The following is a 26,774-nucleotide window of genomic DNA, read 5'->3' on the forward strand; positions in this document are numbered from 1 at the left end:
AGCTCTACGCAGGCAATAACGTGGCCTTTTGTAAACAGGTCACAGTACACTCTGGACACCGTAAATGTACGCAGTGTTGCACGTCAGCTGTACTCAGTACACGAATAAATAAAAGAAAGTACGCTGTTTCCCAACAGAAGTGGTGCGAGAGAAGCAGAGGGAGAGGCCATCAGGGGTCAGGTAGGGATCGCGCCCTCAGTCTGTCCCTCGTTCCGTCCTTGCAGATACCTGCAGAGCTGCAGCATTCCAGCTTTGAAGAGAAAGTGTATCTCCGGCACGAATACGCCTTCGTCCTCAGAAGACGGACAGACCCACAAGGCCGACGATGCCCACGCCTGGCCAGGTAGCAGGAATGCCCTTCGTAGTTGGATAAAAAGTTACGGCAAAGCCACCCCTACTCTCTGTTTCTCTCTAATTTCCCAACTTCCATTATTTCATCGCAATCACAAACGACCCGAGTTTCTGGTCCTCTTTATGGCCCGGAGGTTATTCACGTTATAAATGTCTGGAAGCCACTTGGTCTTTAACATGCATTTCCTGTCGGGAGTTTTTCTTTGCACTGTCAGTCTCTCTCGCCTCCCCAGCCGCGTCTCGGATCCCATCCATCCCTGCACCAGAAGTGCCAGCTCACCGACCGGCCGCCGGTGCCAAGGGCGGAGCTGCGCGGACCTTGGCCAGGGCGCCGAGCCTGGGCTCCGGCATCAGCCAGGGCAGCTACAGCAGCACCATGGCCCACGCCCCGCCCCCGGAGCCAGGTACCACATCACCTTTGACCTCAGATACACCACGCGGATAGGCTACTGAGAGAAAGTCGTTCGTACCGTTTATTTAGCAGCAGCTTCTCAACTTCTGGAGGCGTCGTGTTCATGCTGGTTATCTGTGTACATAGATTTTGGGCTGTATTTCTTACGTCCCTCAACTAGAATTACTAATGCAGCTTAGGCCACGTTGTTTGACCTGGAAAGAAGGTTTCAAACATGGACTGTAGTTGGCCTAAATGGATCATATGTATGTGCAGGAAGTTCCGTGTGGGTCTGATCACGCTCCTTATTTAACAGTATAATGACTTGGTAAGTGACTTGGATGATGTCTTCTTATTCCTTTTTATGGCCTCCTATTCTTTTGACTTTTTTATTACTCATAACAATTTGGTGGGTGAAGAAATGGTGACGTGTTAAATCAGGTTTTCGGATGAGCTCTAATTCATCTTTGCTAGTTGCGTGGTGTGTCAGTCAGCACATGCTGAGCTTGCCGTGTACACTGCCTGTCCTTAGTCCGCTGCAGAGAGTTAGCTCCTTGGAGCTCACGCCCCTTGGAGGTGGAGAGCGCAGTCCTGGCAGGCAGGCTGTGGTTGGTGGGAAAGACCGGAGACGGAACTGCTGTGGGATTAGGTGGCGTTGCTAATGAGCTAAAGATAGCCTGTTCATTTTTAAACCGTGTGAATACATTGCAGATTAAAAACTAAAGGGTAAAAAAGAAACATTTTGAAGAGTTCAGGGAGATAAAAAGATATTTACAATAAAAGCAAGATTTTAATCCTATATAATAAAACCCTAATATGCAAATTGACCGAACGGTGGAATGACCGGCAGAACGACCAGTCGCTATGATGTGCACTGACCACCAGGGGGCAGACGCTCAATGCAGGAGCTGCCCCCTGGTGGTCAGTGTGCTCCCACAGGGGGAGCGCTGCTCAGCCAGAAGCCGGGCTCATGGCTGGCGAGGGCAGTGGCGGTGGAGGGAGCCTCTCCCACCTCCACTGCAGGCGGGCGGTAAGGAGTGAGGGGTTCTGGACTGTGAGAGCCCCGGACTGCGAGAGGGCTCAGGCCGGGCTGAGGACACACACACACACACACACACACACCCCAGGGCACGACGTGTGTGCACCGGGCCTCTAGCTAATCTATAAGACCACACATGGAGTGTTACAGTGCTGTAAAGCACTTACACAGGCGTGCAGAGTGTAAAGACAGGCAGAAAAAATAACAGTACGTGCTAGTTGATGATGTTTTTTATGTTCCAGCTATTGTAACATTTGTAAAACTTACCAAAAGGTCATTAAATTGGTGAAAATAAATGAATGCAAATAGTTGGTAGCAATTACCATTAACCTCTCTCCTCCCACCTCAGCAGAACCGACTCCCGCCGCCGAGGACGCCGCCCCCGCCTGCGAGCCCTGGGCGCCCGGCCCCCAGCCGGCCCCGCTTGCCCCGCTGGCCGCAGAGGCGTTCCCGCGCGTGGGGCTCACCAAGGCCGTGCTGTGGGCGCACACGCACAGGGCGGAGCAGGACTACGTGGACAGGTTCCGGGAGAAGGTGCTGGCCTCGCCCTACAGCTCCTGCCTGCAGCACGGAGGCGGAGGCAGCGCCGCGTGCGCAGGTGGTCAAGGTAGCCGGCCTTTAAAACCCTCCATTGGCCCACGGCCTCCGTTTACAGCCGTGTCCGTGTGGGAGGGCGTGGGGACGGGGGAGGACCGAGCAGGCGCTGGGGCAGTTCGTTCTGGAGCAGCGCTTCCGGCTGAGGGGCCTGCGCAGGGTTCTCTCCGGGGGTTCCTCACGGCACCCCTCTGTCCGCAGGCGCATCCTCTCCCGGGCGGGCCAGGTCTCCTGGGGGCAAGAAGGGGAAGCACAGGCGGAAGAAGCTGCCGGAGCCCCCGGGCGGCCAGTGTGCGGAGGACGCCTGCTGCCCCCCCTTCAGAGCGGACGTCCAGGACGCACGGCCCTGGTGCCTGTTCCCTGCCTCCCCTCTCCACGCCCCCGCCCTGGCGTTCCCGGCGGCGGCGGCGGCTCCCAGCCAGGCCCCTTACCTCGTGCCAGCGTTTCCCCTGCCCACCGTGGCCGCATGGGGGCACGGTCCGCCTTTCCCAGATGTGCCTTCACCTTACGCGGAGACTCTCCTAACCATTGTGCTGCCTGACCCCTCCGTGTGCCCTCTGTTGGCACCATCGTTCTCCCCAGACCTGCATTTGGGAGCAACAGGCCCTTCTGAAATGCCACCCTCAGTACCAGGAGCAGCTCCAGACGTGGAACCACCGCCTCCAGTCACCACCCAGCGGGGAGCTGGGCAGAGCTGGGAGACGCAGAGCGGAGGGCGCCCGGGCCCCAGCTCCAGGGGCAGCTCGCCGCTGCAGCTGGCCTTGCTGCAGGAAGACAGGCCCCCGTCCTGCGAGTCTGCAGAGCAGGTGAGGGGAGGGCCCGGAGGGAGCCTGTGCGTGACCCGGCTCCCGCACATGGCAGAGCAGGTGAGGGGGTGGGCCGGAGGGAGCCTGTGCGTGACCCGGCTCCCGCACACCGCAGAGCAGGTGAGGGGGTGGGCCGGAGGGAGCCTGTGCGTGACCCGGCTCCCGCACACCGCAGAGCAGGTGAGGGGGTGGCCCGGCTCCAGCACACGGCAGAGCAGGTGAGGGGGTGGCCCGGAGGGAGCCTGTGCGTGACCCGGCTCCCGCACACCACAGAGCAGGTGAGGGGAGGGCCCGGAGGGAGCCTGTGCGTGACCCGGCTCCAGCACGCCGCTGCAGAGGGTCGGGCCAGAGGGTCTCACGCTGGGCGCAGCACAGGTGGCCGAGTGGGTGACGGCGTCACCTGTGGCGCAGGCCGAGCGCTGGGCTCCAGAAACTTGCACTTTGTTTAAAGCGGAATGAGCAGCCGCTGCATCCTGGTTTCTTAGCGGTGGTGTGGGGTTTCCCAAAGTGCCTTCAGATTTCCTATAGCGACTAAGTTTTTCCCCTTGAAAATTTGACATCCAAGCGTCTAAAATGTGTGTGCTTACCTACAGCTGAGGTCTGGTCTGGTAAGACAGGAGTAAGCCACACTGACAGGACATGAGTCTAGCAATGCTGTTTTTCGAGCACAGTTACAGGCTAACAGCCGTGTACGGAGCGGGTAGGAGGCTGTCGGCATCCTCAGTGCAGCAGGCAGGTCCTGGTTTCACGTGTGTACATGGAGTTTTCAAAAATGAGGACCTTTGGGTCAGTTTCCTTTAACTTGTCACCCCTTTCCCTAACCGGTTCTCGGATCACCAGGGAGACGGTGGGGCAGGAGCCAGGCCGAGCGTGAGCTTGCGCAGTTTGCTCACGCTTCCCTCCAAGGCCCAGCCCCGTCTTTACACGTCAGATCAGGACGGTGAGCTCCGTGTAAAGCCTGGCGTCGGTGCGCTTGCCGGAACGCCAAGGCCAGGCGGGGCCCCGGCGAGCACAGCCTGGGCCGCCGGACAAGCCGGGGCCACATCCCAGCCCGTCACCGTCGGCTGGGTTCGCGTGGGCTCGTTATCTAACCTGTCTGCCTTCGCTGCTGATTTGGAAAACGGGAGGGTTAATGCTCCCAGCTCACTCTGAGGGTGAAGTGAGTCGTACGGACGGCGTCCTCCCCGTGAGGTCAAGATGCTGGGCCTCTGCTCTGTCCGCGTCACAGTCCTGGGGTTGGGCACTGCCCAGAACACACAGTCCACCACGTCTTTTCTGGGGGACAGTCTGGGAGCGCACACCACGTCCTGTGGCAGGGGTGGTGCTCAGAAATCAGGAGTGCCTCCAAAGTTATATACAGAGGGCCTTGGCCCCCTCCTCAGGCCAGCTGAGCTGCTCAGCGTCTGTTCCCCCGGCACTTTACTCTGTTCAGCGTGGCGCTGAAGATCTCCCAGGTGTTGTGTAACGTGATGCTTGAGACGCTAACGTGTTTTCTTGTGTTCTTACTCCCAGCAGTGTGCTTCAGGCAGCAGCGGGAACAACAGCCATTTCTCTGCCAGGGACCCGTCCCCACCTGGACCCGGCTCTGCGGCCTCAGGTAGCGTCCGGGGGACACGGTCCTCGGGCTCTGCCGCCCGGAGCTCCCGGCTGAGGGCGGGCTGTTGGGTCCCCGCACTGGAGAGGAAGTCCCGTGCGTTTCCTGTTTCCTTGGGAAAGCTTTATAGGGTGTGTTTATCCACATGCAACAGAAGGCACCGCGTTAGGGTAGCACGCGAGAATCCCGAGACACGTATTCTCAGGCCCTCCCGCCACAGTCCCGCCGGGACAGCTCCGTCCCCGGAGAGTCCTGCGGCCGTGGGTCAGCCCTGCCCGGCCCACCTGCCCCCCGGGAGCGCTGTCCTCCCACGAGGCCGTGCACATCGAGGGGCCACATGCCCCCCGGGAGCGCTGTCCTCCCACGAGGCCGTGCACATCGAGGCGCCACCTGCTCCCGGGAGCGCTGTCCTCCCACGAGGCCGTGCACATCGAGGCGCCACCTGCCCCCCGGGAGCGCTGTCCTCCCACGAGGCCGTGCAGATCGAGGCGCCCGCACACTCTCCGTCGGTGGTCTTCCCCGAGCACGCGCTGCGAGGCTCGCTCCGCCGGCCCCGTCGGTGGTTTGTTCCTTTCGTGGCCGCGGAGCGTGACGCTGTGCGGATGCCCGTTTGCCGTGGTGGTGGCTGGGTTCCGGGTTGGGACTGAGGGCTGAGGTGAGCCTGTTAGTCTGCGTGCTGCGTGGACTTGCTTCCTTTGCTCTGGGGTAGGCGCCTAGAAAGGGGGTCGCTAGCGAGGTCACGTGCACGGTGACCACAGGAAACCGCCCCACTTTCCCAAAGTGGCTGCACCGCTCTGCACGCCTGTCCCCACGTGTGAGAGCGCCAGTTTGCAGCACGCCTGGCCACACGAGGCCTTGTCCATCCCAAGTTCCAGCCGTCCCGGTGGGTGTGCAGTGACACCGCACGGTGGTTCTAATTTGCGTTTGCCTGTTGGTTAATGGGGTTGAGTGTCTTTTACTGTGCCTTTTGCCATCATATGTGTTCTAGCCTCTTGCCCATTTTGGGGGGAGGGGCAGTGTTACTTTCCTATTGAACAGTAAGAATTCTGTTTATATTGTGGCTACAAGTCCTCTATCAAATACTTGTTTTGCCAAGATTTCTCCCTGTGTATGTCTTACCTTTTCATTTTATTATCTTTTATTTTTAGCTTTATTTTGAAGAGCAAAATACTTTTTACATTTTAATTAATTTCAGTTGACCAGGTTTTCTTCTTTTTTACTAATCCTCACGTAACGGTATTTTTCCATTGATTCTTTCTAGAGAGTCACTAAGATAGTCTCTGTCTTGGAAGTTTTGTGGGGTGGCTTTTATAGTTAAGCTTGTGATCCATTTTTAGCTACTTGTTACATGTGGTGTGAGGTTAGGGTCAATGTACTTGCCTTGCGTATGGCTATCCAGTTGTTGCTGCCCCGTTTGATGGAAAGACTAACCTTTCCCCCACGGAGTTACCAGGCACCTTTGTTGAAAATAGACTGGTTAGATGTTTGGGTCTGTTTCTGGCCCCTGCTCTGTTGATCTGTACAGCTGGCTCTGGGGTCATCCCTCATTCCTTTGATGCAGCTTTCAAGTAAGTCCTCAACTCTGGTGGGTTACGTCCTCCAACTTCATTCTTCTCTTCAAAATAATCCTGGGTATTGTAGGTCCTTTGTCCACATAAATTACGGAATCAGGTTCTTAGCTTCTACAAACAGCAACAAACAAAGCCCGCTGGGTTGTGATGAACCCTGCCGGGTCGAGAGGCCGGTGCTGGGCGGATTGTCACCTGCAGGATTGTCTTCTGACCCGGGAGCGTGGTGCCTCTCTTTTTCACGTAGGCCTTCAGTTTTTCTCAGCAATGTTTATTTTCCACGTACAGATCTTACACATGCATGTTTTGCTAAAATTACCCCTAAGGATTTCATATATTCGATGCTGTAGTGAATGACTTTTCTTTTTAAATATATTTTTATTGATTTCAGAGAGGAAGGGAGAGGGAGAGAGAGAGAGAAACATCAATGATGAGAGAGATTCATTGATTGGATGCCTCCTGCGTGCCCCCCACTGGGGATCAAGCCTGCAACCCAGGTATGTGCCCTTGACCGGAATCGAACCTGGGACCCTTCAGTCTGCAGGCTGATGCTCTATCCACTGAGCCACGCCGGCCAGGGCCATTCTTTATACTTTTTAACATTTACTGAGCCTTGTCGATGGTCCAGCACGTGGCCCAGCCTGGTCGGTGTTCCCGGTGCCCGTTGGGAGGAAGTGCCCGCCGCTCTGAGTGGACCCCGGGCGTGCGGGCTGGGTGCTGAAGGAGGCCGGCAGCCGCGGGAATCCCGCAGAATGAGGGCCCGCGGGGAGGAGGCGCTGGCAGGCGTGTTCTAACCTGTGCGTGTCGGTTCTGGCTAGGAAGCAGTGACAGCAGCGTGCGTGTCTCTGGGAGTGAGGATGCTTCTGAAGTCGCCCCCGCTGGGCAGCAGCCTGGGGACGTGCGGGAGAGGGCCGCCTGCCCCCGCGCGGCCGAGGAGTCCGTGTGGAGCAGGATCGCGCAGACCCCGGAGCGCGTCCTCATGACCTACCAGGTGCCGGCGAGGTGAGCGGGGCCGGCCACTTCCTGCGGCTCCTACGCGGCTCTCCGTGCGGTCAGTGCCGAGGCTGTGAGGTGTTTTATACAGACCCTTGGGGCTGCGTTTGTAGATTCCTTCACTTGAAGTCAAATGACCAACAATTTCTTGACCCAGTGGTCACGGTGGTCGTGCACGCATGGCGGAGGCAGGAGGGCAGGGTGGGGGGGAGGGGGGGCAGGAGAGCGTTGGGGGGGCACCAGGAGGGCGGGGGGGAGGGGGCCCACCAGGAGGGCGGTCGAGGCGGGGAGGCAGGAGGGCGGGGGGGGGGGGGCACCAGGAGGGCGGGCGGCGGGGGGGAGGCAGGAGGGCTGTGGGGGGGAGGCAGGAGGGCGGGGGGGGGGAGGCAGGGGGCGGGGGGGAGGTAAGACAGGGGGCTGCAGGAGGGCAGGGGGGTAGCCAGGAGGGCGGGGGGGGGGAGGCAGGAGGGCAGGGGGGGGGAGGGCTGGTCTTTTCCGAGGGGGCGTCTCTCCACATCCCCCGTGGAGGGCCGAGGGCGTCTCTCCTCATCCCCTGTGGAGGGTTGAGGGCGTCTCTCCTCGGCGCCATCACACTGGGCAGCTGTCCCCCGAGAGGCGGTCTGGCCGCGGCCCGGGCGGAGGAGCGGGCGGGTGCTGAGCACGCCTGTCCCTCACAGCGAGGGCGCCCAGCGCGGCAGGCAGAGCCGCTCTCGGGGCGGCCAGCACCGGCCCCCTCGGGACCACGCTGTGTGCCGTCTGTCCAGGGTTCCGGAAGTCGTCCTGAGGGAAGACCTGGAGAAGCTGGCCGGCATGCGGCAGCGGCAGCCGCGGTTTTCCCCCGGGCAGCGCGCGGAGCTGGCCGGGGCGCGGGCCTGGCTGCAGCGGCAGAGCCTCCCAGCGGGAGCGGACAGCACGTGAGCACAGCCGGCTCCTGGGCGGGGGGCGGGCACTGAGTGTGCCAGGCAGGACCCTCACCCGGCGTCGGAGCAGCCGTGAGGCCGCTGTCGGACGGCGAGGTGTCTCTGACGCAGGCGTCCTCCCGGGTGGCAGGTTGGGGGGAGGCGCAGGGCCCTGCTCTGGGCTGGGCTGGACGGGGGGCGCGCTGTCAGATCTGCACTCATGTGCGTGCATCTTTGAAAAGAGTTCACACTCAAGTGAGATCCACACCCCGCGTGTCCAGACGGCGGGAGCTCCGGGGGCCCCGGCGGTCTCTGCTCCGATGCGTCTCCACAGGAGACCGACGTGAGCGGCCCAAGCAGGACGCCTGGTTACCGGTGCCGAGGGGCCGGCTCTAGTGATGGTGTGACAGTCGTGGGGGGTGATGTGTGAGGTCAGAACTTAGAACAAGGGAGTGACGGGAGGTGTCCAAAGTGTGCACTAAGGCTGAGGGACGGAACCAGTCACTGGTGTCCCCCCTTTCTAAGGAAGGGGTGCGAGCCTGCCTGTGCGGAGGGCCAGGTGCAGTCTCACCAGATGGCAGGGCGGGCTGGTCACTGCCAGGGCCTTGTTCTCTTCAATCCTGTCTCCCTGGTGCTGAGGAGAAGGGTCTGTGAGGAAGGAGCCCCAAAGCAGGTAAACAGAGGCTTTAAAGTTGCTGTCATTTACCTTCTGGTAAGAAGGAGCGCGCCATGTGGACGCTCTTGGACACGAGTGGGTGTGGGAACTAGACGCGGGCGTCCCATCAGTAACCTGCCTGCTTGTTCTCCTGGAGGGCTGTGCCTCCTGCAGGGACAGAGCCTCGGGCCGAGATGCGGGAGGAGCCTGCGGCCAGGACCCCGGAGGGCGGCAGCTGAGTGGCCGTGAGGTGCCGAGCACAGCCGCCCGGGACATCTCGGAACCCCCGACCTTAAATGACCGCGACGTTGTCCTTGAACGCTAGGGTTTCCCTCCTGGCCTTTAAGAGACATCGCTTCTCCGGAGCAGACTTTGTATACGCATCTTCTCCTGCTCCCTGTTCCTGGAGTGTGAAATGCCAAGGGACCTTTCTCTGGCTTAGCGTCTCGGGCGGACAAGGAACGGCTTCGAGAAAGCTCTGTGTCCAGCACAGTCGGGGACAGTGAGCACAGAGCTGCAGAGCCCCCACCCGCAGCCTCGTCGCCTTTGCTCTGCTGTCACATCCGTCGTTCCCGCCAGAAGATGAGGGAAGTCCCGCCCATGGCTGTGCCCCTCCTCGTGGCCCCTAAACCGTGTCCAGTCAACACAGGTGACGCTTCCCCGTAATCAGCACCAGACGCCCAGGGAGCGCCCAGCACACGCCCGTCCCGTTTGCCGATAGCACGTGCTGCCGCCGGTGCCCGGGTGCCCGGTTCCGAGGGGCATCTGATCCTTCATCCTCACACAGGCTCCCTCTCGGGGCTCCACCTGCCATGGAACCCCGAGTCTCATCTGCAGAACCGACCCCGCTGGCTGCGAGCTCCTTCCTGCGCCGTTGAAGTCAGCTTTCGCACGTGTCGTTTTAGAACCAAAAGCTGCTGACTCGGTGGTATTTCCTCTTTAATGTCTCTGTTTTTAAATGATTGTAAACAGTTTTGTAAAAATTAATACTGGTTTTATATGCGTCTGTGTTTAAATGCATTTAAACCAAAACTACCAGTTCACGCTTCTTTCCAGCTAATTTACACAAAAGGTCCGGCCTGCCCGAGGCCTGGCGCACTGCCTCCTGTTTGCCCCTAAACGGGTCATGGGGAGGGGGCTGTGCAGGGAGAACGGTCGTGGGGGCTCCTGTAGGGCGGGCGCAGCGCCTGCGGGACCCGGGCTCCCTGCGGCCGAGCCGAGCCGGGTCTGCTCCCCAGCGGCCGTGTCCCCGGCTCAGCCAGCTCCCTGCTCCTGAGGGAAGAGGCCGGGTCCTGCTCAGACGGGGATGGCGCACGGCTCCCTCCGTGCAGATCGGGAGGAGGCAGGAGACGGCGGAGTCACGCGCTTGCTTTCCTTGGGGTTGTTGTGTTTGTGTGTTTGTATCTCTTACTTCGTTTTAGGAAAACACTTCCTCCTCCTCCCGAGTTTTATAGTTTTTATAAAGTGCCACCTGGTGATATTAGGAGAATCCACCTGCTGGGCCTCGGTCTCAATCCCCGAGGCTTAGCCTCTGCAAAGTCGCGTTTCTTGGAAGGTGGTTCTGTCCTTGATAGTGTCAGAACCCTTTCCAGGTGCTTCCTGGGACTTTCTTGGAATTTTTTAATGGTAAGTTCCATGCAAATAGGCCTGTTTTGTGAACGGAGAACCCTGATGTTCTACTCCATCTTGATTGCTAGGTGATTTCTGAAGCCCTTGCTGCATTGGGCAAGGTGAGTGGTATTTTTGATTTTTGCCCTTGGTGAGAAATACCAAATTTTTTAAATTAATCACCCCGGATATTGTGCACCAATAGAGTCACTGTGCCTTCCGGTCAGAGCGGACACGCAGCCGTCAGGGCCGCGCTGCACTGAGTGTGCGTGTCTTAAACCTGCGTCCCACGGCGCCAGCCCGTTCCACTCCTTCGGACGTGGGCTGTGCCTGAGCCCGCTGCCTCCCTGCCTTACTGCGTGCACGTCTCCCGGAGGGCACGCCCCGGAGCTTGACCTGAAACTGGGCTCGTTGTGGGCAGATTCCTCAGCATCTGGACCGGTTTGGACCCGTGGGTCAGCCGGTGCCCGTGGAGGCTGGGCGGTGAGCGTGGGGGCGTGAGGAGGGCGGCGTGACCGCTCCCCACGGCCGCCTGCGCCCCTTGGTCCTGCGGGTTTAGAACTTCTGTGTTGGTGACTCGAGAAATTGCTGATGAAAATGTGTGTCGTAGGCTTCGATGTTTACATAAACGGTGCCCAGGAGGCTGTGTTTCCTTGGAATTTATGAAAAACGGAAGTGCTGTGTGAATGGAACCGCTTTGCCGTTAAGTGACATTTCACTGTGATTCACAAGGTCAGTGTAACCCGAGTGAACTTCTGCTTCGGCTGAATTTACAATTAGCTGTGTGAATAGCTTGTGTTTCATAGTTGTCCGTATTTTAATCGGGGTCTTTTCTAAGTGGGAACAGTAAATAAACTACAGGTAAAGCTTGAAGAGCGGCAGGCCTTCGCCCTGAGTCTGTGTCGGTGGGGACGTGGCCCAGACGAGCTGGTTTCTCAGCAGGGTTCGCGTTGTGGGGGTGTGAGCTGTGGGGTGTGAGCTGTGGAGGTGTGAGCTGTGGGGTGTGAGCTGTGGGGGTGTGAGCTGTGAGGGTCTGGGGGTGTGAGCTGTGGGGTGTGAGCTGTGGGAGTGTGAGGGTGTGAGCTGTGGGGGTGTGAGCTGTGAGGGTCTGGGGGTGTGAGCTGTGGGGTGTGAGCTTATGGTGTGAGCTATGGCGGTATGAGCTGTGGGAGTGTGGGGTGTGAGCTGTGAGGGCCTGGGGGTGTGAGCTGTGGGGGTGTGAGCTGTGAGGGTCTGGGGGTGTGAGCTGTGGGGGTGTGAGCTGTGAGGGTCTGGGGGTGTGAGCTGTGGGGTGTGAGCTGTGGGGGTGTGAGCTGTGGGGGTGTGAGCGCACGATCGGCGTTTCCCAGTCCTTACACGGGAGGCGTCGGTCGGTCCGAACCTGTGCCCACGTGGTTAATACTAATACCAGTGCCGAGTTTATAAAGTCGGTTACCAAGTTACTCCAGTGAACCCGTATCTCACCAAGTCTGTGTCACTGGTGGCAGCAAAATCTCAGAATTAAAACAGGACCCGAGCCTGAAACCAACAGGACTCCCCAGCCGTGCGCCTTCGTCACCAGCAGCAGGACACACAGAGGAAGGGTCCCGGAGAAGGGCGCTGGGGTGCGGGCCGCCCCCGGGAGGGCTCCCGCCAGGTGCCCAGGCGCCCAGGTGCCCCTGTGGTGGGGACAGGCTCGGACGCGGACCCTGACCGCGGAGCCCGTCTGTCCGGACAGCGGCCCGGGTGGCCACAGGGAGGGTGGAGAGCTGTGTGCAGTGAACGCCTTCTCTCCGGGATCAGAACTACGGAGGCGGCTCGTGGCTCCAAGTTCTGTTCAGTGAGTGAGTCTGGTGCCGCTTCAGCGCGAGCCCCGTGTTCCCACAGCAGCCGGGCCTGAGCGTGCGGTCTGTCCTCAGTGAGGCCGGGAGGCTGGCGGGCTGTGCTCTGTGCTCAGCTCTCGCTGTGTTTGCGGGATCAGGGGGGCGGTTCGGGCTGCCCCTCCCAGTGGTGGCGGGTGAGTGCAGGGCTGGGGCGCCGAGGCTGTCAGCTCTGCTGGAAGGCACCTCGGGCTCCCGTGCTCGCACGCCGGCTGCGGCTCCGTTTCCGGAGGAGAGTCGGAGAAGACAGGGTCCGCATGCCAGGCAGTTTCTCTCCCACAACCTGAAGTCCCACCTCGCTTCCCACTTGGTAAGAATCAGGTTGTGATGTTCTGGGCTCGGGAACTGAGATCAAACCGGTCCCGTGTCAGCAGATCCAGGTTTTCCCAGTTCAGCACGTGGTCAGCGAAGGGCAGGGCAGAGGGCGTGACCCCCCACCCCCACCCCCAGCCTCAGGGGACTCAGACACCCGGCCCGTGGCCTCCCTCCCTCCCGGGATTTTCCAAGTGGAGATGTGGGTCTTGTAAGTAATAACTTAATTACGGTGTCGTTTTTAAGGGCTGAGAGGACCTGGTAGCTAAGATGATGTCGTTTATTTAAATGATTCGCAGTTTAACTATTAACTACCTTCCTTTCTGGACTTTTTCTTAGCATTTGCTTCCGTTCATTTATTAGCTTTACTTTTACATTTTCAGGCTTTTTTTAAAAGTCGAGGGAAAGGAGAGCTAGAGGTTTTAGAATATGTTTATAAACCAATAACCACCGATGATATTTGCAAAACATAGAGGATTTATTTTCCGAACAACAGAGGACAGGGTCGCGTCGGCCTGGCGTTGCCTCTGCCGCTTCCAGACCAGGCGTCTGGTGGTAATCTTCGGAGCCGGTTGGTTCCGAGTGGACCCGCAGGCGTCCTCGCTTCAGACGCAGTATTTCCAGAAGCACTCGGAGGGGTGCCCGCGCTTCCCACGCTGCTCCCTGATTCGGGCCAAAAGGCGATTCAGGGAAACGCCGGGGCCTGGTCCAGAGGAAGCCTGAAGCCAAAACCAGACAGACAAACAGACGGGTCATCAGTGAGAAGGGACGGGGTCCAGACGGGAGGCCTTTCCTCTTGCTCTCGGGGACGTGACTGCAGCCGGAGCCGGGCGTGTGGGCTCTAACCAGGGGCCCGTCCAGTGTGCGCGGCCCTAGGCCGCCCGCGTCTCCCTGCACCCTCGTCCGCCTGTTTCTGTTTAAACGATCCGTCAGTAACACGTTCCGGACATGCGGTGTCTTCTGTGTAAAGCAGATCTTATTTGGCTGGAAATTAACTTCTTGGACCCTTGGTTTTGGGGGGTATTTTATTCTAAATTTTCACCAGCAAATCACCCGCATGATTTTAGAGTCTTTAACCAGCATCCTTCTGTTGGGAAGAATATAAACATATGGATGATGACTTCTAATTAGTCACAGGTAGAAGCCACCCATCCCCTTCAGGGTGACCCCAGGAGGGACCCCAGGTGTCTACCCCGGGGGGCTCAGGTGGCGTGCCGTCCCTGGGACCGCGTGCTCCTGAGTAAGTTTGCACAAGGATGTTAACGGGACTGCACAGAACAAGCTGTTTCTGTCAGAGTGTCGGGGAGAGGCCTGGTTAACGTGAAGCGAGCTTCTCGGGAACCCCGGGCCTTCCGTGTGCCCGCGTGCAGGGATCGGCCAGGACGGGAGCGGGGCTGGGACGGTGCTCGGCACCGCGGACGGGCTCAGGGGACTGGGGTCCCCAGAAAGCCTGTTAGGGAACACGGACTCAGAGTTGGGGTGGGTGATGATCACATTCAGATTACTCTCTCAGCATTCAAGCCCTCCATTCATCGTCCTCATTTCTAACCACTCGGTGTCATCCATCTTCCCCGTCACACAGTCTCCCTGCTGCCCCCACGGACCTCCCCGCTCTACGCGCACCTCCACCTCCGTCTGCGCGTCTTCCTCTTAGACGTTACACTTCGGAGCTCCGTCTGCAGCAGTGTCTCCCCTGACCCCGCCCCCGGGGACCCCGGTAGCTGCAGGCTGGGACTCCTCGGTGCTGGGAGTGGGGTCGGGTGTCAACATCTCTCACCTCTTTAGACCTCACTCCAGCCACTCACCGTTCTCGTGTTTCCTCTCGGGTTATACACGTTGGTGCCGGGATCTGGAAAACAATATTGTGAGACGTTCATCCTCAGATCTGTTGCTTCCGTTTCACACTGGTCTTAAGTAAAACACAGGCTAGAACATTCCTAGCGCATGTCCCGGTCCTGGCCTTCTTTTCCCCACCGCAGCGGTCCTCACCTGCCGGCAGGTAAGCCCACACCCTGTTCTCTCACAGGCTCTGCATTGTCCTCAACAACTTAGAGGTCAGTAGTTCATCACAAATATTTGACAACAGACTCCTTCCTGTTAAACAATGCCTATTGAAAGTCCCCGTTCTTTCCAGAAGGTTCTGGGCACTGGAGCAATGCCTGGAGAGGTCACGGGGAAGCACGGGACCTTCGCGTCCTGGCGCGTCACGGCCCTGCCTCGGTTACCGCTGGGAGGCCCGGCGCCCGGCGCTGAACAGGTCCCTCGGTCAAGTTTCTTCTTCCAGCAGCACTTGCTGACCCCAGGTCTCCGTCACACTCCGGTCATTCTCCCGCTCTTTCAGAGTTTCTCGTTCTTGCCGTTTGTCGTTGGTGACCTCTGATCACCGATCTCGGGTGTTACCATTGTCACTGTTTGGGGTGCCACAGACCACACACACGTAAATGGTGACTCAGATGTGTGTGTGATGGCTGCTCCACCCACCAGCCGTCCCGTCTTCCCCTCCTCCTCAGGCCTCCCTGTTCCCTGAGACACAGCAGCACTGAAGTTAGGCCAGTGGGTAACCCTACGGCGGCCTCGAGGGTTCAAGTGAGCGGAAGAGGAGCCATCGCTCCCTTTAAACGGAAAGCTGCGCTGAGTGAGGAAGGCATGATGGAAACTGAGGCAGGCCGGAAACTAGGCTGATGGAGCCATTTAGCCAGGTCGTGAACGAAAAGGGGAAGTTTTGTTTGTTTTTTTGTGAATCCTCACCTAAGGGTGTTTTTTCCATTGATTTTCAGAGAGAGTGGAAGGGAGGGAGGGAGGGAGTGGAGGGAGAGAGAGAGAGAGAGAGAGAGAGAGCACGATAGAGATGTGAGACACATTGACCGGTTGCCTCCTGCATGCACCCTGACCAGGACTGGGATCGAACCTGCAACCCAGGTGCGTGCCCTTGACCGGGACTCAAACCCACAGCCCTTCAGCGGGCAGGCTGATGCTCTTCCACTGAGCCACCCCCGCCAGGGCGCAGAGGGACTTAAAAGCGCTACTCCAGCGAACACACGAGTGGTAGGACGTCGAAACAGCCTTGTTGCTGGTGTGGGGAAAGCTTCAGAGGTCCGGACGGGACCACAGCAGCCACAACATCCCCTAAGCCCAGGTCCAATCCAGAGCAGGCCCCTCACTCTCTCCAGCCCTCGGGAGGTGTCAGAGGGGAGGGAGCTGCAGGAGGAGGTGGCCGCTGGCCCATGAGGTTTAAGGAGAGAAGCCGTCTCATCCCATCTGCGTGTGGGGAACGGCCTTGTATTGGAAGCAGACGCCACCCAGGACTTCCCTGGCTCAGGAGCAGTCGGTGCTGGCTCAGGACAGGCTGGCTCCCTGGTCAGGGGCTCCTGCTGCTGGCGGAAGCCAGTGCTCATTCGCCACCTGGAAATCCTCGGGCCTTGGGGACAGACTCAAGCACTTGCCTGCGCCCCGTGAATGGCCGACTATGCTGTTTACAACACGGCTGCTGGGTGGCTGGAGCCACTGCGGAGACTCCTGCCCAGGAAATAAGGGCTCCTTTCCACATAGGACTGCTCCCCGCAGTGCCCGGCCCCCCACGCGCTCTGACGGACACGGGCCGTGGGGGTCGTGTTGCTTTCATGCCGACACAGCCGTGGGCCTCGGGGGCCCTGGACGGGCAAGTCTCATTACTTAGGAGCTGCGTGTTGTGGGGCGGGAGCTGCCGGAGATGGGGTTCCTGGCGGATCCGGGCAAAGTCCATTGGAACCTTCGCGGGGGGAGGACTCCCCGCTCTAGACTCACCAAGAACGCCCGAGCCTCGGGAGGAGGGCAGGATGTCAGCCTGCAAAGGGGGTGGGAGAAGTTGGCTCCGGCCTCGTGGGAGCTTCGAGGGCTAAGACGTCCGTGGAGGAAGGAATGGCCAGAAGCAGAACCGGAAGCGGAGCTGGAAGACGGACCGCGGGGGTCGAGGCTCCTGTAAAACTGCCGGTGAGAAGGCGCTTCCCGCGGGGAGCCAGGAAAGTGGCCTCGAGACGGACTCTCCTCCGGGCGCAGGTTGTCCACGTGACCACCGAGGGCTCCGGGCGCGACAGGCACCGAGGGGACGGGCAGCGGCATGTGCGAGGACCGACAGCGTTTGGAGTTCGGTGGGTCGGATGGCACCAAACAGCCCCACGGGCCGCGGCGGAATTGTGAAAGGAGAGTCGAAGGAGCACGGCCCACCGTCTTTTCTTAGAAATCGCCACGGCCGCTCCCCTCCAGCCCCACCACCGCCCCACCACCCGGCAGCCCGAAGCAGCCACGGAGGCCGACGCCCACCAGCAGCGAGCCTAGCCATCAGCCGGCGGCCCAGGGCGTGTTATTTTGGACGTGACGCTGCGGCACGCTTACCAGAGCAGTTTGTGTGAACACGCACGTGCTCTGGGAAGGCAAACACGGCACTATTGCGTGACGCGCGTTATTGCGGTCGCCGCTGCATTGCGGGCTCTGCACCCCCCGCGGTGGCTCAGAGGCGAGCGGCCGCCAGCGCCGGCACGTGGTGTCACCGTGTGTGTGTGTGTGTGTGTGTGTGTGTGGCTGTGCTGACCATTCGGCTGCGTTTCCTCACGGGCTCCTCCCATAACCCTGTGAGGCGGGGTGTCTGTCGTTCCTGCTTACTGATGAAGACCGGGGTGCAGAAAGACGGTCATCTGCTTCAGATTTAGTGCCTGGGAAGCCAGCGTTTCAACTGCACTTACAGAAACCGCATAATGCCCCCTCCCCCAAATAAAAGTCTGTGCGGAAGAAGATGCCCGAGTGCCAGGAGAGCCGGCACGTGCCAGGAGCTGCGGAGGAGAGAGAGGAGGTGGCAGGGGGCTTGGTGCCAGGAAGGGACAGCGGGTGATCCGTTTGCTTATTTCATAAAGCGCATCTCTATGTTCCGGAGGAGGGCTCTGCCTCCTAGGAGATGAGGCTGGAGAGTGGATCAGAAGCCGTAACATCAGACAAGCTGCAGCCGCCAGCACCCCTTACCTGCTCTCCTGAGCCCCTCGGCCGCCTCCGCCCCGGACGTCCCCAGCAGCCCGTGCAGAAGGGACAGGGACGCGCTGTCCAGTTCGCCCCGCGGTGACCCGCCTCCATCAGCTGCTGCACAGAGAACGATGGGTGTTAGCAACGCAGTTCACCCTCCAGTCAGTTCCTTTCACCAGCTCCCTCTGTTCCCATCGTCTTTGGGGCGGCGGGGACCCAGGACAGGGAGCTCATACTAGAGAAACTACCAAGGCTGAGCCGGTCGATCGTGGTGTTTTAATGAGAGAAGTGCTGCAGCCCGGTGTGCCAGCCCGCAGGACGGCGGACCGAGAGGAAGGGTCTCATTCTGACTCTACGCCTGTGACCAGGCGCGCCGCCAACTGCCGTGAGTCAGGGCAGAGCTGAGCCCCGGGGTCGGCTGAACGCGTTTCCACTAGCAGGTGGCTCTTCCCCTTCCCAGCAACCTGCTGCCGCCTCTGGCTCTCGGAGCCCCGGGTGGAGAGAGGGGAGGGGAGGAAAGGACTGGCTTTCTAAGAGCAGGATTGCGTTCATTAAGCAGTGATGGCATCGCCGCCTCCTTCAGGCCTTCACGCGTTCCATGCGGTTGTTACTGGACAAGAGTCAGCTTTCAAACACCCTTTAGGACTGGACAGTACTGTTTCCAACGTCAAGTCCGGTCAACGTGAGGCGTGTGCGTTGGGGATAGAGCGTAGATGGGGATGGGAAGGCAGGGAAGGCAGGTGGGAAGTGCCTGTAGGGGCGGAGACGTGGCCCGGGTAGCCCTCGGCCAGGGGGCGCTCTGCTGAGATTGGAGACTCTAGGGGTCATGCAGTGCACACAGCACAAGGCTGACAAGTCCTCCGCTGCGGCCTTCATTCAAGACAATGAGCCAGCCGCGGTAAAGGCACCAAGCCAGTCACAGCGCCTCTGAGGAACGTGAGTGAGAACCTGTGAAGTTCGGCCTCGTGTGCGTGTTTATGTCGTGAAGGATCGTTTAGGGAGACACAAATGAGAAAAATATTCAGGCAGCAACGCTCACGTAAGATGCCACCTGTTTGGAATGTGAGTGAGATACCATTCTCATTTCATTGAAGTTTTTTTAAATAATTTTATCTATGTTTTTAAAAATCATAATAATATGCAAATGTTTGAGGATGAGCCAGCCACTCCAGCAGTTGGTGGACAGCACACAAGGGACTACCGGTGCTTGACAATTATCGGGAAGTTGGTGGGGAGCAGCTTTAGAGACGAGAAGTTACAAAATCAATGGCCAAGAAGAACTTCTTTTTCCTTCATTTAAAGAAAAAATGTTTAAAAGAACCCAAAGTTAAAGACAAGGTAAAACCCAGGGAGGATGTTTATGGGACCTGCTACCCAAGCATCCATCTTCGTTTTTGTTTATTAAACTGAAGAGGCGAGAGCAAACCGCATCTGCTTCCCGCGCACGTTTTCTTAAAGTGAACTCAGACCGGAGCTGAACGCGGCGTCCGCCCGAAGGAAGAGGGACTGCGCGCGGGAAGCCGTGGCCCCCTGGCCCTGTGGCCCCCCGGCCCCGGCCGGACGCTCTTTACATTTTTAATGCACATTTTGTCCCAGATAACACGTCAGACGGTTACTTTTTAACTTAAAATAACAAAGGATTAAAATTTAAACATTTAAATCTACAGTGGGAACAACCAAATTCTATATTCAAACAGTTCACTTAAAGCCAAGAATAACGTTTTTAACGGAGTACAACTTCTAAAACCGGAAAACTGACCCAAACCAAACGTTTGAACCACGGAAGTGACACGAAGTGAGCAGTCCCCCCGCTTCCTTCCGCTCCTGCGTTTGGGGGAGAAAAACCACCTGTTTCCACCGCTGACCCTGCAGCCGCTGGAAGGCCCCGAGTGTCCTTTGCACAGCTGGGCCTGATTTATCGGGACCCCGCTAAGCAGAGCTCCCGTCCTCACCATCTCTAACTTCGCATGAAGAGCCGGCTGAAGGCTCTCTCCACACGAACGGAGGGAGGAAAACTCTTACCTGAGAGCCGCAGGGGCCCCGCCCCGGAGTGCGGGGCCGGGAGAGAGAGGAGCGGCCGCAGGCATCCGAGGACAAGCAGGCAGCAGGCGGCCAGCCGGTACATGACGGCACCAGACAGAGCTCTTCCTTCGGGCTTCCTCTCCAGGACTCTGCTCCTCAGTCTGTGATCAGCGACAATATATATATGTTTCCCTGTGACCTCATCCCATCCCCTCCAGAAAGAAGGCAAATAAATTGATTGGCTGCGGAGGCTAAAAGGCAATCACTTTGCATTGATGTAATTGTTCAAGGTAATAACTCATCGGCAATAAATTTGCTGTCTTGTTCTTAGTGTACAACGCGGATGTTCTATAAAGAGCAGCTGCGTGTGTAGATCTGGCAGACGGAGCGGTCTAGAGCAATCCATCACGAGTCTCCGGGTCAGGAGAGCTGGGCGGCCCAGGCCGAGAGGGGACCGGTGAGTCCCAGCACACGCGGCGCTGAATGTCACGAGGCGTGTCGTTCTTTCTTTTAATCCCGTGAGCGAGTCGGCGGGCTGCCGCTGTGTTGGGGACCGCGTGCCCGCGGAGGGACATTGTGGAGTAAAACTTAAACCCAGTTATTTACAACCGGGAAGACCCATCAAACACACGGCCACCATTCAGGCTCAGGCAGGTTTTGCACAAACGTGTGGCCTCGGGTGAAGCCGCCAGCACGGCCCTGGCTGGTGTGGCTCAGTGGATAGAGCGTCAGCCTGAGGACTGAAGGGACCCGGGTTCGATTCCGGTCAAGGGCACGTGTGCAGGTTGCAGGCTCGATCCCCAATGGGGGGGGCAAGCAGGAGGCAGCCGATCAATGATTCTCTCTCATCATTGATGCTTCTATTTCTCTCTCCCTTCCTCTCTGAAACCAATAAAAATATATTTTTTACAACAACTGCCAGCACGTGGGTCTTCGGAGAAGGGCAGAGCCGCTCCTTAGAGCTGGTGTCACGCAGGGAGGAGTGAAGAACAGCCTGAAACCTTGCTGGTCGGTATTTCCAGAACTTCCCTCTGTGTGCCACCGCCCGGCCTGGTGCAAGCCCAGACTGGGGCAGCCGCCGCCTCCAGGATGCCCTCCAGGCTGCCTTCTGCCCCACCAGCCTCCACTCTGCACAGCACGCACAAGATCTTAGCACATAAGTCAGATCATATCCGTCTTTTTCCTCAAAACCCTATATAGACCTGAACATAAAACTACAGAATTACTAGGGGGAAAAAAACACACACACAACCTCGGGGTAGGCCCATGGTTGGCAAACTGCTGCTCGCGAGCCACATGCGGCTCTTTGGCCCCTTGAGTGTGTCTCTCCCACAAAATACCACGGCCTGGGCGAGTCTATTTTGAAGAAGTGGCGTTAGAAGAAGTTTAAGTTTAAAAAATGTGGCTCTCAAAAGAAATTTCAATCGTTGTACTGTTGATATTTGGCTCTGTGGAATAATGAGTTTGCCGACCACTGGAATACTCCTTAGGACGCCAACCATGTTAAAAACAAACAGAAAACCGGGTAAACCGGACTCCATCAACATGAGAGACGTGCCCTTTGAAAGGCTGCTGAGAAAATGAAAAGACCAGCCACTGCTCGTGCAGCACAGGCCGACAGCAGGACGCCTCCTGGGTCTTCAAAAGCAGCCACAGCTCAAGCCGCGGGCCCAGGAGGAGAAGGAGCGAAGCGCTGAACGGCTGCTTCCCCAGAGAAGGTCTCCAGGAGCCAGTGAGGCCTGAACAACACCCGCCACCGTTTCGTCAGAGACACGCAGCCCAGACCACGGCGAGGTGCCCCCTGCACACCCGCCGCCGCCGCCGCCTGGCAGCACCAGGTGTTGGGGGCGCAGCGCCGGGCCGCTCAGCGCGGGGACGGCCGCAGCACAGCCCCTCTGGACACGTCCTTATCGAGGCCGACGCACACTGACCTGAGCAGCAGAGAGCCCTCTCAGGTCCGCGCCCAAGTGAAATGCAGACATGGCTGACACACGCGCACACACACGTGCATAACAGCTTTACTCACAACCGTGAAGACCGGCAGCCACCCCAACATCCACCAGCAGGTGGTGGATGAACGGCTGAATCTCTCATGGGATTCTGCCCAGCCATGCAAAGGAGCTATTCATAAACACAGATACTACCTCTCTCTCTCTCTCTCTCCCCTCTCCTCCTCCCCCTCCCCTTCCCTCTCCCCCTCCATCTCCTTCTCCATCTCCATCTCCATCTCCCTCTCCATTTCTCTCTCCATCTCCCTCTCCCTCCACTCTCCCATCTTCATCTCCATCTTCATTTCCCTCTCTCCCTCCATAGTTTCTTGCCTTACCATCTCTCTGCCCATATATATCTCATTCTTTTTTCTCTTGGCAAGAACTGGTTTACTGCCTAGTTGGTGTGGCTCAGTGGTTGAGCGTCAACCTATGAACCAGGAGGTCATGGTTCAATTCCTGGTCAGGGCACATGCCCGGGCTGCGGGCTCGATCCCCAGTGTGGGGCGTGTGCAGGAGGCAGCCGATCAATGATTCTCATCACTGATGTTTCTATCTCTCCCTCTCCCTTCCTCTCTGAAATCAATAAAAAATATATGTTTTTTAAAGAACTGGTTTTTCTTTTTTTTAACCACATCTACTTGGCCAAACATACACCCCACTGCCAACATTTACCTTTGTTCAGTTTATGCAATCAACTCAGACACATCGCTTCAGCTTTAAATCCAATTTGCTGACGCCCGGGAGAGGGTCTGCGTGGCCGGCTCAGCTCGGCGTTTGCTGACGCCCCTGCAAAAGGGCAGCTCTTTGCAGAAGAGGCCGGAGGCCCCACGGACATCCCAGTGGAATGGGACCCAGCCAGAGCCAAAACACACCGACACCCGGCAGCCTGCTTCCAGAAACATCCCGAGGGAAAGAGCGGGAGCAGCAGTCCCTGAGCCGCTGCGGCCGGAGTGGCAGGACGGTGCAGACTCCCGGCACGTGGGCCTCGAGGGGCCGATGCGAATGGGGGGCGGGCGGGGCGGAGGACAGCGGGGAGTGGTGGGGACTAGCAGCGTGTGGCCACCCCTGGCCATGTTAGGGTCTGCATTGCGAGGGCCACGCGAACTCCCCGTGAAAAACAGCAGCTACGAAGTTCTGTGTATTTCACACGGGACACACGCACGGCCCGGCTCAGCCTCAGGCACCGGTTCTTGCCTGAACGCCCCACCTCAGGGGTACATGGCACATTATTCAGTTTCTGTGATTTTAGGATCATGGGAATGGTAGCTAAGCGTTTTCAAAACTTGGAAATAGAATAACACTAAAGAATTAGAATGTAAGCTAATTGACACGGTACAAAAAGGTGACTATTTGGACAAGAACTGGTATATATTGTTACAAATTCAAAATAGTTGCGTTAAGGTAAAGGAATTTTTTCTTAAAATGCCAGTCTGAATGCCAATGTGTGCACATGTGTGTCTGTGTGTGTATGTATGTCTGTGTCAATGTGTTTTGTGTATCTGTGTGTGTGTTTGTGTGTGTATGTGTGCGTGTTTCTATGTACTTGTATCTCTGTATGTGTGCGTGTTTGTGTATGTGTGTGTGTCTGTGTTTTGTGTATCTGTGTGTGCACATGGGTTTGTGTGTGTATGTGTGCGTGTTTGTGTATGTGTGTGTCTGTGGGTGTGTGTGTGTGTGGGTTGTGTGTGTGTGTCTGTGTGTTTGTGTGTGTGTATGTGTGTCTGTGTGTGTTTGTGTTGTGTGTGTGTGTGGGTTTGTGTGTGTGTGCATGTTTCTATGTGCTTGTGTCTCTGTATGTGTGTGTGTGGGTGGTTGTGTGTGTGTGGCTGTGGTGTTGGTGTTTGTGTGTGTCTGTGTGTGTGTGTGTGTGTGTGTGTGTGTATGTGTACAGGAGCAGGAGAGGAAAACCAGGGAGAGCCAGGGAAGAGAGTTCCTAGAAGCAGGGACCCCTCGCTATGGAGGCGGCGGAAGAGGAAGGACCGTGGGGTCTAGGGGCCAACACAGGTCCTGGCAACATGGACAAGCGCAGTGCGGGTGCCGCCTGGAGACTGACGGGAGTGGGTGCCAGAGAGAAGGGAGAGAGGGAGTGGAGGCAACGAACACACGACTCTTAGGAGCCTCGAGAGAAGGGAGCAGGGCGGGCAGCCAGCGGGGAGGGTCCAGGGTCAGGAGAGATGGTTAAGGAGGTGACATCACCGATGGCTTTCTTTTCTTATTTTTTCAAAATATATTTTTATTGATTTCAGAGACGAAGGGAGAGGGAGAGAGAGATAGAAACATCAATGATGAGAGAGTCATGGATCGGCTGCCTCCTGCACGCCCCACACTGGAGATCGAGCCCACAACACAGGCATGTGCCCTGACCGGGAATGGAACCGTGACCTCCCGGGTCATAGGTCGACACTCAACCCCTGAGCCCCGCCGGCCGGGCTCGATGTCTTCCTTGGCCGTGTGCACAGCCAGGTCTGCCTTCTGCACGTGGCATCCTCACGGGACCGACGTGGCAGAGCCCAGGGCTGGTGCCCGGCCCGGCTCGTCCAGCCCCGGCTGCTGCGGAGTCCCGGCCCCAGACTGCAGCCCGCGGCGGCGTGCCCGTGGGGCGGGTGCCCACAGCTCCTGGCCGGTTCCGCGTGGGAAGAACTGCAGCCCCGACTCTGTTCACATGTCTTCTCAGTGGTGGCAGCAGGTTTGAACGCCAAGGTGCCCGGTGCCTGCTGCCAGGGCCGTGGTTTGTAATGAAGGATCTCTTGGTTCCGGAAAAGCCCTTCCAGGGGCCCGCCTTGGCCAGGTGCGCGGCCGCCACGGGGACCCGGGCTGCTGGGCTGTTTGTTTCGCTGCCTGACATCCCCCGTGCGCCGGGCGTTGCTGGAAGGCGGGGAGGGGGTGCTGATCCCTTTCGAGGGAGCCCTGGCTGCTCGGGGTCCCTGCGCTGCGGGGGTGCCCAGGAGGACCGCCTGTGGAATTGTGTGCCCAGCACCCCCTCCCTGAACTGGGGTGACCACATGAGAAAGTGGCTACATTCTTGCCCTAACCGGGTTCACTCAGTGGATAGAGCGTCAGCCTGCAGACTGAAGGGGTCCCAGGTTCGATTCCGGTCAAGGGCATGTACCTTGGTTGCGGGCACATCCCCAGTAGGGAGGTGTGCAGGAGGCAGCTGATCGATGTTTCTCTCTCATCGATGTTTCTAACTCTCTGTCCCTCTCCCTTCCTCTCTGTAAAAAATCAATAATATATATTATTTAAAAAAGAAGCAGATGGCTACACTCCTGTGATGAGAGCGTGGTCCGTGGGCCTGGATCCTCACAAGTGCTGGGGAGCAAGTCCCCGCGTTCGCCTCGGAAAGGCCTCGTCCGGCGGCGCTCGGCGCACACGCTGCGCGTCTCTCTCCGCGTCATTTCCCAGCAGTTTGCTGTGACCTGGAGGCCACTTCACAGCGAAGGATGAGCTGCCAAAAGGGACTCTGGCATCTGATGTCATCCGCAGGGGATGCGTCAGGCGCCGCGAGCGGCTGAGTAATACCTGCCCGATTTATTGATTTGATTCATCGGATCACCGGGCGCTCGCTCCGGGGGGCGCGAGGAGTGACTCAGTGTCCCCAATGGGCCCGGCTTCTGCCAGCAGGTTAGTCATGCCTCTGGTCTCAGAGGAGGCACTGGGGGGCGGGGGGGAGGAGATATTAATTGTGACCGAGCTGGTGTGATGCTGAGAGGAAGTGCAAGCCCCAACCCGTGTGTGAAGACCCACATCCCGCCTGGTTCAGGGTTCGGGCTCTGGAGGAGGGGCCGCACGAAAATGAAAGAGACGAGACGAGAAATAATAATTTGGAAATATTGGGGGGCCAGGCGGGAGCCCAACTCAAGAGGAAGGACTCCGCCTGGGCTCCGGCCTCGCCATCCTTTTATTCAGTTTGGGACGCACCTATCGCCCTCAGGCAGGCGATGTCCAGCAGCAGGCAGACTATCTGATCAGTAAGGATTTACACGACTGTCGGGTGGGGCAGTTGCTTCAGCTCCCATTGTCTCGACCAAACAGTGGGTGCACAGCTCTGACCTTTGCCAGGGCTCAAGGGTCACCAGCCTTCCGGGCTCCTGTCCACACCTCCTGCTAGTGAAGGCAATGAGCAGCTTCCCACAGACCTGAGAGCGGCCGGGCCGGCCAGGGTGGTTTGATGGAGGACTGTTCCTCCCGCCCCGTCCTTGATCACATGTGCGGGGAGGTCAGGCGGCCTCCTCCATGCACAGCCTCGGCCCGCTTCCCAGGGGCCTCGGAGCCTGCAGGGGGGAAACGCGCCCCGTCCCTGCGCGGTCACGAAGCCCGGCCCCCCGGGTCTCGGATGTTCCCTGTGAGCCGTTTCCAAGTCCGAACGGACTTCACCCGAAAATCTCTCCTCCACTTTTGAAAAATACAGCGTTGTTTCTGTTTAAATAATTTACTTTGTGTGACCTCTTTTTTTTTTTAATCCTCACCCGAGGATATTTTTCCATTGACTTTTAGGGAGATTGGAAGAGAGAGGGAAAGACAGAAACATCGGTGTGAGAGAGACACATCGATTGGTTGCCTCCTGCATGAGCCCAACCAGGACCCGGGCCGGGGAGGAGCCTGCAACCGAGGCACGTGCCCTTGACCAGAATCCAACCCGTGACCCTTAGGTCCGCAGGCCGACGCTCTATCCACTGAGCCACCCCGGCCAGGGCTTGTGTCACCTCTTTGTTGTCAACGTCTCCCCACAAAACCACCCAGAACGCCCCTGTAGCCAGGCCCCCGGGTCGTTCCCTCCTTCCCTAACCCAGCTCGAACCCTGTGCTTCGGCCGCCTTGGCTATGAACCTGAGGTTCCCACAGCGCCCCCCGCGGGTGGTTCCTTTGCCGGAACTCAGGGCAACACGACTTCATTGCCAGTTTGTTGAAGGACGTGATGAAGGACACAGGGAACAGCCAGCTGCGGGGGCCCCGGGTGAGGCGTGGGAGGGTCCCCGGGCAGGAGCTCCGTCCCGTGGAGTTGGGGCGCGTCACTGGCCTGTGCACGTGCTCCCCCCGCTGGCAGCCCCGAACCCTGCGCTGTCGGGATCTTGTGGAGGCTTCTTCGTCATCAATCTCACTCCCT

The 26,774-nt window shown here is 58.4% G+C and overlaps 2 protein-coding genes across 2 annotated transcripts in view; one reads left to right on the forward strand and one right to left on the reverse strand.

Annotated features, from left to right (window-relative positions):
- The window catches only part of PER3 (period circadian regulator 3), a 43,428-nt gene extending 34,218 nt beyond the window's left edge, over positions 1–9,210 (forward strand). The window contains exons 15-22 of the mRNA XM_054720842.1: positions 225–343; positions 585–755; positions 2,131–2,388; positions 2,577–3,181; positions 4,694–4,778; positions 7,162–7,345; positions 8,101–8,250; positions 9,048–9,210. Coding sequence (XP_054576817.1) covers positions 225–343; positions 585–755; positions 2,131–2,388; positions 2,577–3,181; positions 4,694–4,778; positions 7,162–7,345; positions 8,101–8,250; positions 9,048–9,129 — 1,654 coding nt within the window. The 3' untranslated portion in view covers positions 9,130–9,210. The remainder of the gene's footprint in view (positions 1–224; positions 344–584; positions 756–2,130; positions 2,389–2,576; positions 3,182–4,693; positions 4,779–7,161; positions 7,346–8,100; positions 8,251–9,047) is intronic.
- Positions 9,211–13,274: 4,064 nt separating this feature from the next.
- Positions 13,275–19,783, reverse strand: UTS2 (urotensin 2). The gene is made up of 5 exons (XM_054720679.1): positions 19,681–19,783; positions 17,662–17,775; positions 17,388–17,474; positions 14,477–14,518; positions 13,275–13,396 (listed from the first exon to the last, which is right to left on the reverse strand). Exons 1-5 carry the CDS (start codon positions 19,781–19,783, stop codon positions 13,275–13,277), a joined length of 468 nt encoding a protein of 155 aa, XP_054576654.1.
- Between the last annotated feature and the right edge of the window lie 6,991 nt (positions 19,784–26,774).

The sequence above is a fragment of the Eptesicus fuscus genome, chromosome 9 (assembly GCF_027574615.1).
Source record: "Eptesicus fuscus isolate TK198812 chromosome 9, DD_ASM_mEF_20220401, whole genome shotgun sequence".
Classification (NCBI taxonomy): Eukaryota; Metazoa; Chordata; class Mammalia; order Chiroptera; family Vespertilionidae; genus Eptesicus; species Eptesicus fuscus.